This window comes from Cherax quadricarinatus, chromosome 3, assembly GCF_038502225.1.
Source record: "Cherax quadricarinatus isolate ZL_2023a chromosome 3, ASM3850222v1, whole genome shotgun sequence".
Classification (NCBI taxonomy): Eukaryota; Metazoa; Arthropoda; class Malacostraca; order Decapoda; family Parastacidae; genus Cherax; species Cherax quadricarinatus.
The window spans coordinates 72,920,999-72,936,842 of NC_091294.1; the positions used below are offsets into that span (position 1 = coordinate 72,920,999).

At 41.3% G+C, this 15,844-nt stretch overlaps 1 protein-coding gene across 1 annotated transcript in view; it reads right to left on the reverse strand.

Annotated features, from left to right (window-relative positions):
* Positions 1-7,559, reverse strand: part of LOC128684022 (uncharacterized) — a 319,563-nt gene extending 312,004 nt beyond the window's left edge. The window contains exon 1 of the mRNA XM_070093438.1: positions 6,991-7,559. Coding sequence (XP_069949539.1) covers positions 6,991-7,181 — 191 coding nt within the window. The 5' untranslated portion in view covers positions 7,182-7,559. The remainder of the gene's footprint in view (positions 1-6,990) is intronic.
* Between the last annotated feature and the right edge of the window lie 8,285 nt (positions 7,560-15,844).

The window sequence follows — 15,844 nt, forward strand, 5'->3', positions numbered from 1 at the left end:
ACGGGAGGCGGGAGCGGTATATCGCCATGTACGCCTCCCAGGGTATATTACCCGGATATAATAGGTAAGGTTGCTGGTTTTCTAGTCGTTTTTCTTATGGGAGGCGTTAGGATGTATCACCAAGGTAATTCCTTGGTAAGTAATAATCTGTCCTTCACTGTGTAGGGTGCCCCGGGGCCTGGTAGCAAAATCTCTCGTTTCGTAGGGTGATGGTCAGGGTTCGGTTCCCAGCGAAGGGGTGGAAACATTGGACGTGTTTCCTTACACCGGTTGTCTATGTTCACCCATCAGTAAAATGGGTTCCTGGGTGTTTAGTGGATTGGTGTGGGTCGCATCCTGGGACAAAACTGCCCAAATTTGCGGGAAATGTTCTGCATAACAATTGACTTTCTATATAGTAGTATGTCATTGATGTCAGTTATGGTCTGTATACCTTGTACATATACTCGTATTAAATAAATATTATTAGTAATGTGCTCAATTGGAAAATAGTAGATCAAACAAAATACTCAAAGCCGTCAAGTCTATTAAATTATATAATTATACAGTCCACTTAATAGCCAATTTTACTGGCTTAAATTTTCATAATATACAGGAACCACATGTTCCTAATCCAGGGTCCCGGAGTTAGTTAAGGAGCTCAGACGGAGGGCATTGAAGGAGGACATTGTTTGCTCCACCAATATTTCTAGTCCCACAAGTCTCCAAAGATACATCAAGATAATAAGATACTGTTAACATAATGTTTTTGTGTCTCGAGTTCTCCCCAGTGTGTGGGTGGAAAGTTAATTCGAGATTGTGTTCTAGTGAAAAATCCCCCCCCCCACAATGGTACTAGCTTTCAAATGTTTATTCTGTAAAGATTCATCCCAACTGAGATACACGCTTGGCTCCTGGACCGTAAATCAGATGTTGTGTGCATACGCTTGGTGCTTCGTGCCGGTGGCGGTCACAGGTGTGTTTCCTTTCCTCTCACGGTCAATTCTCGTGAGCCTAACTTTTGGTATAAACCTCGGTAATAGATATCCCCTCAAGGAAGGTTCCTTGATGCTGGTGAGGGGCTCTTGATCTAGGGAACTGGATCCAGTTCCCTGAATTAAGCCTGCATACCTTCCGCTCCCCCCCCCACAGGCGATGTATAATCCCATGGTAGTAGATACCGAGAAAGTAGTTTGAAAAAGACACGTAAGCAAACACTAGGACATAATTATTAAAAACATTTTTATAATATGTCCTAATGTTTGCTCACCTGTATTTTTACAGCCTAGCTTTTGACCCGTCTGGTGAGGGGCTCTTGATCTAGGGAATTGGATCTGTGCTCCAGTTGGATCTGTGCTCCAGTTCCCTGAATTTTGCCTTCCATCATAGGCGCTGTATAATCCTACGGGTTTAGTGCTTCTCCCTTGATTATAATAATAATAATAATTTTGACCCGTCACTCGCGGTGCTTCCAGTTCGATTATTTGGCATTGAATAGGTAACAGGGAGGCAAGGAAAGTCCTATTTCCCCATTATCTGAATTATTTGAATGTGTGTTAAGAGGTCGTAATATTTTACAAGCTTTAAGGCTCTTTGTTAAAATATTCTTTGTTTGAAAATTGGCTTACTGATGTGAAAAGTGATGCCACTAAATGTAGAGCAAAAATTAGAATCCATAGAAGTGAAAAAAATGGTGAATCAGTGAAGCATAAACATAATATATCTACGATAATTAGTAATCGAATGAGTTTGAAACCCGATCTTTTGAAAAGGAAAGACAGGATTAAAAATATTAAATACAGATGTGAGTATATGTTGCTTGTCACTCTTCCATTCACTCTGTTGACGAGTTAAGTGATCGTTTGAAGAAGGAAATGCTTGCTATATAGCTCAAGTTGTGGCTACACAACTTGGTCTCTGACCGCGGCCCGGTCAGAGACCAGGCTTCATGGTGGATCAAGGTCTGATCAACCAGGCTGTTACTGCTGGGCACATGTAAACGGACGTACGAACCACAGCCTGGCTAATCATGTACTGACTTTAGGTATCTTTCCAGTGTCTTCTTGAAGACAGCCAGGGGTCTATTGGTAAACCCCCTTATGTATGTTGGAAGGTAGTTGAACAGTCTTGGGCCCCTGACATTTACGTGTTGTCTCTTAGTGTACTCGTGGCACTCCTGCTTTTCATTAGGGGAACGTTGTATCTCCTGCCGAGTCTTTTGCTTTCGTAGGGAGTGATTTTCGTGTGTAGGTTTGGTACTAATCCCTCTAGGACTTTTCACAGTGTATATTATCATGTATCTTTCTCGCCTCGCTGCGTGACAGAGCAGAATTAACTATTAGATATCACTGGCACCGTTCGACGTGATTTGAAGGGTTATTTTTCTCTTATAATAAATGTATCCACAGTTATAGCATGTGTAAAGTATTTGTGTGCGTGTGTGTGTGTGTGTGTGTGTGTGTGTGTGTGTGTACTCACCTATTTGTACTCACCTATTTGTGGTTGCAGGGGTCGAGTCCTAGCTCCTGGCCCCGCCTCTTCACCGGTTGCTACTAGACCCTCTCTCTCCCCGCTCCATGAGCTTTATCAAACCTCGTCTTAAAACTGTGTATGGTTCCTGCCTCCACTACGTCATTTTCTAGGCTATTCCACTGCCTTACAACTCTATGACTGAAGAAATACTTCCTACTATCTCTCTGACTCATTTGTGTCTTCAACTTCCAATTGTGGCCTCTTGTTTCTGTGTCCCCTCCCTGGAACATCCTGTCCTTGTCCACCTTGTCTATTCCACGCAGTATTTTATATGTCGTTATCATGTCTCCCCTGACCCTCCTGTCCTCCAGTGTCGTCAGGGTGTGTGTGTGTGTGTGTGTGTGTGTGTGTGTGTGTGTGTGTGTGTGTGTGTGTGTGTGTGTGTGTGTGTGTGTGTATTTGCATCATTATGGTGCTAGGCAAAATAAGATGGTGTCTCAGGTCCTTGGACTTATTAGAGACAGTGGCACAACAGTGAAATACTTGCATCAACTAGTAAAGTAAAAGTTTAGTGAGAATGGACTAATAACTTTGCTACTGGGACTACAAGTTAGATATACAAAGTACAGATGCTCCTTGTGTCTGTGGGGGAGTGGACATATAAATCAGCACTACATGCAACGTACGTGTCCAGCTAGAGAATCGTTTAAGGAAGGTGTGAAGAACGTACAACACAGGTCGTTAGTCGATCCACAGGATAGGCTTCTCCCGCCTTTCCACATCAAGCTAGGCCTCACTAAAAACTTCATCTAAACTTTGGACAACTGCAGGGTTTGCCTTTCTGAGGAGTTTCCCGAAGTTAGTGACTCCGAGCTGCAGGTATGTATCTTCATCGGACCTCACCTCCCGAAGTTAGTATATGATCATCAATTTGATGAGTCTTCCCAAGATGCTGAGCAGAGAACATGAGTGACACTCGAGAACACTTGCACACATTTCCTGGACACTCATCACGGTGATGATTACATTATTATTATTATTATAATCAAGGGGGAAGCGCTAAACCTGGAGGATTATACAGCGCCTGGGGGGTGGGGATGTGGAAGGCATTCAGGCTTAATTCGGGGAACTGGAGCATAGATCCAATTCCCTAAATCAAGAGCCCCTCACCAACATCAAGGAACCTTCCTTGAGGGGTGATGATTACAGAAATATAATAGTAGAACTATTGACAGCATATCTACTGGAATGTTAAATGTCTCTCGAGATTCATTATCCCCTATGTACACCTTGACTTTTTCCTGCCAAACCTTATTAGCAAATTATTTTACCAAGACAGCCATTATTTAGAAGAGACATCAGGGAAACCTGACGGTCAGATTGATGGTCGACACTGGTGCGGGAGAACGATACGGGGAAGCAGACTGTGGCTCTGGTGGTAGCAGGTCCAGAGTTACGAGGCTTTAATAAGATTTCGGAAAAACTCCTGTTCATGTTTAACGTTAGCGGTACCAACTGTGACCCTACTGTGCCTTCCCACAGCGGAAGAAACATTCATTGCCACAAACAGGCCATGGTTCGATCCCCCATTCCCATCAAGGGAGGTTCCTTGACGCTGGTGAGGGGCTCTTGATCTAGGGCATTGGATTTGTGCTCCAGTTCCCTGAATTGAGTCTGAATACCTTCCATCCCCCCACATGCACTGTATAATCCTACGGGTTTAGCGCTCCCCATGATTATAATAATCTGTCCCCAATTTGTGTATATATATATATATATATATATATATATATATATATATATATATATATATATATATATATATATATATATATAATATATATAGTTCTTTGATAATGTGAGAAGTCACGAAAGTGCTTGGAATTTCGCTATTCTTTTACAGTGGTTGTTTTACATATACCCTTCAAGAGAGGTTCCTTGATGCTGGCGATGGGCTCTTGATCTAGGGAATTGGATCTGTCCTGTTCCCTGAAATGAGCCTGAATGCCTTCCATCCCACCCCCCACATGCGCTGTATAATCCTTTGTGTTTAATGCTCCCCATAATTATAATAATAATGCTCTGCATATATATATATATATATATAAATATATATATACATAAATATATATATAAATATATATATATATATATATATATATAAATATATATATACATAAATATATAAATATATATATATACATAAATATATAAATATATATATAAATATATATATATATATAAATATATATATATATATATATTATATATGAATATGAATATGACGCACACCTGAGATCAACTTTTAAGAAGGCACTGAACCTGTCACTAGAGGATGAGCAATGGGATCAGGCAACCCTCCCAGTGCGACTGGGAGGTATAGGGGTGCGTAAAGCAACGCATGTTGCTTTACCTGCTTTTCTGTCTTCGTGTTTGGCTTCCAGTGCATTAGTCAAGAAGATAGTGCCCGAACGCTTGAGAGACTTGGTAGGAGCTCAAGACCCCAGGTTTACTGAAGCAGCAATTCGGTGGGACACCCTTACAGACTCCTCCAGTAGACCAGCTCCTCCCAAACAGCACAAACAGTCCCACTGGGACAAACCGATCATGAAAAAAATCGCCAACACAATGCTCTCCAATGCTTCAGGAAAGAACAAAGCTCGTCTCCTGGCAGTGAAGGCACCACACTCAGGAGATTTCCTGTTAGCTGTTCCCAATTCCTCCCTGGGCACCCGTCTCGACCCACAGGCCATTCGGATTGGTGTTGCTCTTCGCCTAGCCGCCCCCATCCTCACCGAACATAGGTGTATTTGCGGCAGGGCGACAGCTGATCAATTCGGACTCCATGGTCTCGTGTGTCACACAGCAGAAGGGAAGTATGCCAGACATGAGGAGATCAATGACATAATAAAGAGAAGCCTCGCCACAGCCCGTTGCCCAGCTCAACGGGAACCCCAAGTACAGAGGTCTGATGGAAGTCAAAAGCGTCCTGATGGAGCCACTATGCTACCCTGGAAGGATGGAAAGCAGATTGCCTGGGACTACACCTGTGCTGCCACATTGGCAGACACCTACTTGCCATACTCTGTAGTGGAAGGGGGTGGAGCTGCCAGCCACAGGGAGACCCAGAAGATCCGAAAATATGAAGACCTTCCCCCTTGCTATAACTTCATTCCAATAGGGTCGGAGACCCTTGGAGCATGGGGCAAGTGTGCTCTAAAGTTCCTCAAAGAGCTGGGTGAAAAGCTCATCACAGAAACCAAGGACCACAGGGCGACCAGCTTCCTCTTTCAGAGACTCAGTGTTGCGATCCAGAGAGGAAATGCCTGCAGCATTCTGGGAACGCGGCCCACCGCAGGGGAGCTGGACGAAGTATTCGAGATGTAGCTCTGAGTTACCTATGTTGTTTTACTTTGTATCATATTTTTGTGAATGTTTCGTCAATGTATTTTGTCTTTATATATATAATATATATATATATATTATATATATATATATAATATATATATATATATAATATATATATATACACGCGCGCGCGCACACACAAAAAATCATCAAAACTTGGTTCTGGTATTAGCCTTTAATGTGATAGCTGCTGCTTGTGATGTACATAGGTAAATATCTATATACAGGACTTTTTTCTACCTGGATTCACATTATATATTTATCTGTCCTGTGTCACAGCTCATCCTTGGTATGTTCACTGGCCGTAGCCAGTAAGAATAGGCTATGATTGCTTCAGATTTAAGTGCTCGAAATTCTGTTTTTGGAGTCATCCACCAGTAATGGGACTGAGGTTATTCATTTCGTGATATACGACCATTTTATATTTTTATTGGTGTTATTAACGAGTGACGAAAATTCATAGATTTTGACATTAATTATAGGCTGGAAAGCCTATTGGCTAGTGTGTTATTTACCATTAGGTTGTCAGTCAAAATCTTTGATTTAGTCTATAAACTTAATTAAGTCTTTAGTCCCAGGTGGGGCATTATTTTATATATGTCTGAGTTCATTTACTATTCATGATTGGGAAGTTTCACTGGATGGTACAACATTTACTTATACTGGACCTTCTTTCTTTATTAACCACCTCTAACTTCGAGTTTATATAAATCGTTTTTCCTTATTCCTTTTCGTAATTTATAGGAAACTTATGAAATTGACAAAAAAGAATAATTATGGGTGAATCATATATTACTGTCGACAGTCAGGCTGATATCGGGGCAGAAGCGAAAGTTCTCTGTTGTGATAACTAGCAAGCAACGAGTGATAGCACTTTTATCCCTTTCCCAGCCAAGGCTTCGACACTCTACTCCCTCACGAAGTTAGGGACCTTGGCATATACCACAACACTGAAATCTTGGCACCTACCCTCTCATCTGCGCACCTATCCCTCACTGGTATATCTACCCTCTCACATGTACACTTACCTTCTCACCTGCGCACCTACCCCTCACCTGTACACGTACTGTCTCACCTGCATACATATCCTCTCACCTGTTCACCTACCCCTTACCAAGACTGGGCACCTACCTTCTAAGATGTTTTCTGGCGATGAGAAGTGTCATGAGGACGATGTTGGCGGACATGCCTAGGACGCCGAGTGCCAGGATGATGGCTGCCTCTGTTGTGCCTCCAGGGTGGCACTCGAACACTACTGTTGGCACCGTGCGGTTATTGTCCTTCGTGACGCCGTAGCGCAAGTTAGCGCCAGCGAACGACATTCTGTTGTTAGTTTGGCGTAGGGGGTATGTTTTTGTAGTTGGCGTAGGTGGTGGTGATGATAATGTGGGTGTTACGTTGAAGTTAATCTAGCGAAGGAGTTTTCGGGTGGTGGCCTGTTTGTGTGTCACAGGATGTTGGTAGTGCTTGTGTAGTGACAGTTGAAGCGGAAAATGAGGAGATGATGTGTTACGGTGATTGTGGCAGTGATGATGGTGGTGTTCGTGGTCGTGGTCGTGGTCGTGGTAGTAGTTGTGTGTCTTAATGAGAACTTTTTTGTTGATACTGTTGAAGTGAGAGTTTAGAACAAAATCTGAGGATGTCGTAGTTGGGACCAGTTGTAGTCACAGTCTTATTGTGCTCTGACTGACGTGTCAAATCGATCTGGAAAGAGAAAGAAAGAAATCAGTCAATAAAATTGAGAAGTTGTGAGATTTAATAGCATCGTGAATAAGCATCATACTTAAATAGGTGTTTGAAAACAACATTATAACACAACCACTGCTAATATTATTAAACAAGAGTAAACTGTTGACGTTTTTACATTTATTCCACAAGAAGTACAGAGGCATTGTGACGTACGGCAATCTCTCAAAAAAACCGTCACAGCCACACTAACCTTTCAGACGAAAAACTATATGAAATATACACTATCCAAATGGGTTTATTTGTGCCACTGACAAGTGCCTATGACACTATGATGTTTGAATTTATTTCAGTCTGTGAATCTGCCTTCATCTCCGCCCTAAAACAAAACCAGAGGGACTTCCCAAAGAGAAATCTTCAGGAGTAAATATACGCCACTATATTTTAAAATACATTATTGCAGCCGGAATATATTGGCTCTTAGCTTAAGTTATATTCAAAATTTTGCTTTAATACTTTTTATTAGATTTTAAGATCGATGGCAAGAATGGGGAGAGAACGGATTGTGGTAGGATAGAGAAGCGACAAAAACTTTCTGGGTAGACAGGGAAAGAGGAAGCAGAATCGAACTCAGCCACCTTCTCCTCAACCTGTTGAAGATCTTAAGATGTCCAAACCAAGTCTCAGAACAGAGACCTGGAAATGACAGAGGGAAGAAAAGTCTTCACTGTTCGTATTGTCAGAAAGGTCACGCAACTGACCGTCGCTTCTCTCTACAAAAACATAATAGCCAAAAGTGAATGCTTATGGTGGTTGTGACTACTCAACTGTCTTACCTCTGTATGTTAGAAGTGATCAAGTTCCCAGGACTGAAACGTTTTCTAATAAATATGTCCTAGTGTTTGCTCACGTGTCTTTCTAAACACATTTGTTGGTATCTCTTACCAAGGTTTATACCAAGTCCAAAGGTACAAACAAGGATTTTATCAAACATTCTCACCCTCCATACCTTTCTGAGCAGCACACCTACTCTTTTTTCTAGGATCATAACTCTATATTGACTCCTCAGAGAACAGGTTCATGGTCACAGTTCTTCTCCTGAGTAGATATTTACTCTGGCTTAAACTGTCTAATAAAACGTGCAATCGGCTATGAGGCGCGTCTACTCAACTGGAAAGGCTGGACTAGACTCATGTTAAAAAAATAGTTTGTTATCGTTTTACCTGTGCATTTCTAATGAATTACCTGTGTCAGAAGAAACGTATAGTATATAAAAGCAAATTTGTGTTTTTTTAGGTTTATGGCGGGAATATTGTTAAAATACCTCTAAAATGTAGAAACTAAGTACTAAACTGGATATATAGTGCTAGGAATTTCATGGGAATTTCCCATGAGAGATGTTCATCCTTCTTATTGGAAACAGTGTCATTGAAGTATCAAGTATTTCTAGAGAACCCTTGGTAATAGATAATTCCACTCATGAGACTAAGTCCTTGATGCACACAGAACTAACCTTACCTTGTCCTCCGCTGAGTGTGGTCACTCGTGTTATGGCAACAACGCAGAGAAAGCAGCCTTACCACTTGCTCCTTCTGAAGACACTGACAACTTCGACTTAAGCATGTTGTTTACTGATGTATACCTGGAGGGTGTTCCGGGGGTCATCACCCCCAGACCGGGGTGGATCAGGGCCTGATCAACCCAGGCTGTTACTTGCTGCCGCACGCAAACCAACGTACAAACCACAGCCCGGCTGGTCAGGTAGTGACTTTAGGTACCTGTTTAGCTCGCTCTTGAAGACAGCTAGATGTTAATTGGTAATCCTCCTTATGTATGCTGGCAGGCAGTTGAACAGTCTTGGGTCCCTGACACTTATTGTGTCATGGCACCCCTGCTTTTCATTAGGGGATGTTGCGCCGCTTGCCCTGATTTTCTTCTGAGGATGAACGTATCACGGCGCCAAGTCAAGATACATCAGTTGTTGCTACCTCATTCATGATGATCTTGTTAAGAAAATATTCCTCGATCCATCTCTGGAGAGAATTAAGGATGCTGCAATCTCTGAGGAACAAGCTAAGGACTTCAATCATTGTTATTTCCCAGCTAACCCGCACTTAGGAGAAAGTTACTTTCTTCTAGCATCACATCTAAGATTTTTCGGGAAACCCTATCACACCTGGGAATCAGCTGTTCTTACACACAAGTTATTCCCAGTCTCAAGGCACACTGAAATGCTTCCACCAGACATTGAAGTCTATGATGCAAGTATTCTGCACGAAATATTCGAATGTTACAAAGGATTCATTCCCCTTATTGCTGTTTGTTATCAGAGTGAACATGAAATGCTTGGTTATAGTCCTTTCGTACTCATCTATAGTCATAAGGTAGAGAACTGTTGTCTGTTTGAAGATCTGGTGGAGTAATCAGAGTCTTAAAGTCAGTACATCTGCTTCGATGCAACAACAGTTTCAAGACTGATCGGGAGTTAGAAGATAGCTTACTAAGAGCTTAAAAGAAAACTACTGTTTGTAGACCCATCAAGACTGAAGATAAAATGTGCAAAAGTTGGTAACAAAACATGCCTTACAAGCACAATTTGGTGGCCTACTAGACGTTTTGAATAAAATTAATGATGTGAACTACTTAGTTCGTACTCCTGGTTAATGTAGATCAGAACAGGTATCACATAAATCAACTCGAGGCATATATTGAATCACTTCCGACGACTTCAGTTCTTCCATTACAAACTGAAGATCAAGGTGACCTTCCTGATGTTAGAGGTACATCTGGCGAGCTCTCTTACCCTTCAGTCTCTAGACAAGTTTCTAGAAAGCCTGTCAGCTGATAAAGCTGCTGATATTAAACCTCGAAATATGTAGCTCAAAGAAGCCTAATGCTTTAAGTGTGCTACAGGCGAGTACCTTCTCTTCACAAAATATAAAAACGATACATACTTCACATAGACAAGAACATGCCACTGTATCCTTGGAACATGAAAGACGAGGAGTCTATTTTGGGAATAAACATTTAGTGATCAGACACTCAAGTGAAACAATCTCTCTTTGAATTTAGAAATAGAACTGTCGTGGTGAGGGTATGATATAAACATACCTGTGTGATAATGGATGAGCTAATCACCAGATTTCCACTCTGCCTTGAAATTGATGTTTCATTACTGCAGGATGAATAGTGATGGTGTGACACGAGTATGTCGTCAAATATGTGAATACATATGATGCCATGGGAAGTCACGCCATATTATGTGATCTGGTAGCATAGGTGGTGTACCGGATGCTGGATCTCTTGATCAAATATAACAGAGGTCAATATTCTCCTGTGTTGATGCTGCATCATTCCCACATCCTGAGACTTGCTTCACCTCTCTTCCTCTGAATTCTGACAAGAGAGACATTCCCGACAAGTGAACAGCCTAAATGAATTACTTCCATCACTTCCTGTGGTTTTCCAATAAATCCATTTTCCACGGATATTCTCCCTCACTTTCAGACCTCATTGTGTATTGGCGGTGGTGGTATCCGTGCATCGCCTTAGCACTTTTAGGTACACAAATAACCCGCACATAAAAGAGAGAAGCTTACGACGACGTTTCGGTCCGACTTGGACCATTGGTGTTGGATACCTCGTATCAGTGAGTGGATAGGTTCCGTCGATGGTAATCCCTGTGAATAACTATTGTTATCGGAGAGTAAGACACATGTGCAAGAGTTGGGTATCTTTATGGTTGACTAAAACGTTTCGCAATGAAGATGATGTAATCAATACATCAACCTTGGATTATTATTATTATTATAATCATGGGGGAGCGCTAAACCCGTATGATTATACAGCGAATGTGGGGGGGGGGAGGGATAGAAGGTATTCAGGCTCAATTCAGGGAACCGGAGCACAAATCCAATTCCCTAGATCAAGAGCCCCTCACCAGCGTCAAGGAACCTCCGTTGAGGGGATCAACCTTGGAGAAATATTTTTCTTAAGCATCATGGACTGATACCTCCATCTCTACTTTGCTACAACACCTGCTGCTTGTATATTTGACTGAAGAAGTTTACTATGTAGGCGAAACCTTTCAGTCAACAATAGCGAAACCTTTCAGTCAACAATAGCGAAACCTTTCAGTCAACAATAGCGAAACCTTTCAGTCAACAATAGCGAAACCTTTCAGTCAACAATAACGAAACCTTTCAGTCAACAATAGCGAAACCTTTCAGTCAACAATAGCGAAACCTTTCAGTCAACAATAGCGAAACCTTTCAGTCAACAATAGCGAAACCTTTCAGTCAACAATAACGAAACCTTTCAGTCAACAACAGCGAAACCTTTCAGTCAACAATAGCGAAACCTTTCAGTCAACAATAGCGAAACCTTTCAGTCAACAATAGCGAAACCTTTCAGTCAACAATAGCGAAACCTTTCAGTCAACAATAGCGAAACCTTTCAGTCAACAATAGCTAAACCTTTCAGTCAACAATAGCGAAACCTTTCAGTCAACAACAGCGAAACCTTTCAGTCAACAATAGCGAAACCTTTCAGTCAACAATAGCGAAATCTTTCAGTCAACAATAGCGAAACCTTTCAGTCAACAACAGCGAAACCTTTCAGTCAACAACAGCGAAACCTTTCAGTCAACAATAACGAAACCTTTCAGTCAACAACAGCGAAACCTTTCAGTCAACAATAGCGAAACCTTTCAGCCAACAATAGCGAAACCTTTCAGTCAACAACAGCGAAACCTTTCAGTCAACAACAGCGAAACCTTTCAGTCAACAATAACGAAACCTTTCAGTCAACAACAGCGAAACCTTTCAGTCAACAATAACGAAACCTTTCAGTCAACAACAGCGAAACCTTTCAGTCAACAATAACGAAACCTTTCAGTCAACAACAGCGAAACCTTTCAGTCAACAACAGCGAAACCTTTCAGTCAACAATAACGAAACCTTTCAGTCAACAACAGCGAAACCTTTCAGTCAACAATAACGAAACCTTTCAGTCAACAACAGAGAAACCTTTCAGTCAACAACAGCGAAACCTTTCAGTCAACAATAGCGAAACCTTTCAGTCAACAACAGCGAAACCTTTCAGTCAACAATAGCGAAACCTTTCAGTCAACAACAGCGAAACCTTTCAGTCAACAACAGCGAAACCTTTCAGTCAACAATAACGAAACCTTTCAGTCAACAACAGCGAAACCTTTCAGTCAACAATAACGAAACCTTTCAGTCAACAACAGCGAAACATTTCGGTCAACAATAACGAAACCTTTCAGTCAACAATAGCGAAACCTTTCAGTCAACAGTAGCGAAACCTTTCAGTCAACAATAGCGAAACCTTTCAGTCAACAATAGCGAAACCTTTCAGTCAACAATAGCGAAACCTTTCAGTCAACAATAGCGAAACCTTTCAATCAACAATAGCGAAACCTTTCAGTCAACAATAGCGAAACCTTTCAGTCAACAATAACGAAACCTTTCAATCAACAATAGCGAAACCTTTCAGTCAACAATAGCGAAACCTTTCAGTCAACAATAACGAAACCTTTCAGTCAACAATAGCGAAACCTTTCAGTCAACAACAGCGAAACCTTTCAATCAACAATAGCGAAACCTTTCAGTCAACAATAGAGAAACCTTTCAGTCAACAATAGCGAAACCTTTCAGTCAACAACAGCGAAACCTTTCAATCAACAATAGCGAAACCTTTCAGTCAACAATAACGAAACCTTTCAGTCAACAACAGCGAAACCTTTCAGTCAACAACAGCGAAACCTTTCAGTCAACAACAGCGAAACCTTTCAGTCAACAACAGCGAAACCTTTCAATCAACAATAGCGAAACCTTTCAATCAACAATAGCGAAACCTTTCAGTCAACAATAGCGAAACCTTTCAGTCAACAACAGCGAAACCTTTCAGTCAACAACAGCGAAACCTTTCAGTCAACAATAACGAAACCTTTCGGTCAACAACAGCGAAACCTTTCAGTCAACAATAACGAAACCTTTCAGTCAACAACAGCGAAACATTTCGGTCAACAATAACGAAACCTTTCAGTCAACAATAGCGAAACCTTTCAGTCAACAGTAGCGAAACCTTTCAGTCAACAATAGCGAAACCTTTCAGTCAACAATAGCGAAACCTTTCAGTCAACAATAGCGAAACCTTTCAGTCAACAATAACGAAACCTTTCAGTCAACAATAGCGAAACCTTTCAGTCAACAACAGCGAAACCTTTCAATCAACAATAGCGAAACCTTTCAGTCAACAATAGAGAAACCTTTCAGTCAACAATAGCGAAACCTTTCAGTCAACAACAGCGAAACCTTTCAATCAACAATAGCGAAACCTTTCAATCAACAATAGCGAAACCTTTCAGTCAACAATAGCGAAACCTTTCAGTCAACAACAGCGAAACCTTTCAATCAACAATAGCGAAACCTTTCAATCAACAATAGCGAAACCTTTCAGTCAACAATAGCGAAACCTTTCAGTCAACAACAGCGAAACCTTTCAGTCAACAACAGCGAAACCTTTCAGTCAACAACAGCGAAACCTTTCAGTCAACAATAGCGAAACCTTTCAGTCAACAACAGCGAAACCTTTCAGTCAACAATAGCGAAACCTTTCAGTCAACAATAAAGATATCCACCTGTTGCAGATGTGTCTTTAATCTTCAGCTTTTCCGTATTATATACCAGTTTCAACAAATTGTTGTTGTTGGCACCCGCTCTCCTGTCTACTATGAGTAAGTACACTATTATGCTGGTGAGGCACAGAAACGTTTGAGTTTTTAGTGTATATGAATAAAGTGTAATAAACGCTTGTCAGTGCTCAATATTAACCTACATGGAGACAAACTCGGGAGATGGATTGATCTGTTTATTTCGACCCCTTTCTGGGATCCTCTTCTGTTGAAGAGGATCCCAGAAGAGGGTCAAAATATACAGATTAATCACTCTCCTGAGTTACTGTCTACAAGTGGGTTAATATTGAGCGTGAGTGTATATCTTTATGGCATCTGCTAGATTAATATTGGATAAGCTTGTGGTAACCACACATGCGACACGCATTGACTGTATACGTTCCTTAATCTGCCTGCGGATATAAGAGGTAGGTAAGGTCCCTTATATTCTTGTTATATAAGGACACTGACCTCAGTACTAGAGCTTATAGTTTAATATTCCTGACAGCCCATATAAAATATTTTCTTAGCTAGTTAATTATTTAATCAACTTTGTGTAAAATAGAGACATAAGATCATCCTCTTGGATCAAATGAATTGTGGCTCACTTTCTTTTGCTTTGTAAAGTAAAAGGACACAAGTGCAACTAATGTGACATTTATTGTGGCAACGTTTCGCTCTCCAGGAGCTTTATCAAGCCATTACAAACAATACATGGACACAGAGGGTATATAAAGGCTCAGAGTGAGGTGAGCCTTTATATACCCTCTGTGTCCATGTATTGTTTGTAATGGCTTGATAAAGCTCCTGGAGAGCGAAACGTTGCCACAATAAATTTCACATTAGTTGCACTTGTGTCCTTTTACTTTACATATTGTCGGTAATTCTACCAACTTTATTACATTCTTTTGCTTTCATCTAAGTATTCACTGAACATTGGCTCTGTTATCGCTGTCAGCGTACAGGATTGTTTGGGGGGATATCTAGTCGGATCAATCAGGTTGTTAGTTCTGATCAATGAGGTTGTCATTGCTGGCACTTTTTAATACTCTATCAGTGTGGTTACCTGCCATTGCGACTTACCTTTGCTACAAGGACACGAAGTCAGGTCGCTCATCATAATAGATTACCCAATAAGTAGAGAGCTGAAAATTTCCAACCAAGACAGGACTCGCAGCAATGGTTTCAAGTTAGAAAAATTCAGATTCAGGAAGGATATAGGAAAGCACTGGTTTGGTAATAGAGTTGTGGATGAGTGGAACAAACTCCCGAGTACAGTTATTGAGGCTAAAACGTTGTGTAGTTTTAAAAATAGGTTAGATAAATACATGAGTGGGTGTGGGTGGGTGTGAGTTGGACCTGACTAGCTTCTGCTGCTGGGTCTGGGTCTTGAGTGGAGGTGACCAGACTGGATGGCTAATCCGGGGGGGGGGTCATTGGTCTAATCCGGGGGGGGGACATGGACCTGCTCCGCATGGGTCAGTAGGCCTGTTGCAGTGTTCCTTCTTTCTTATGTTCTTATTAGCGCGGAAAAGGTTAGATAAATACATGAGTGGGTGTTCGTGTGTGTGTGTGTTGGACCTGACTAGCTTGTGCTACTAG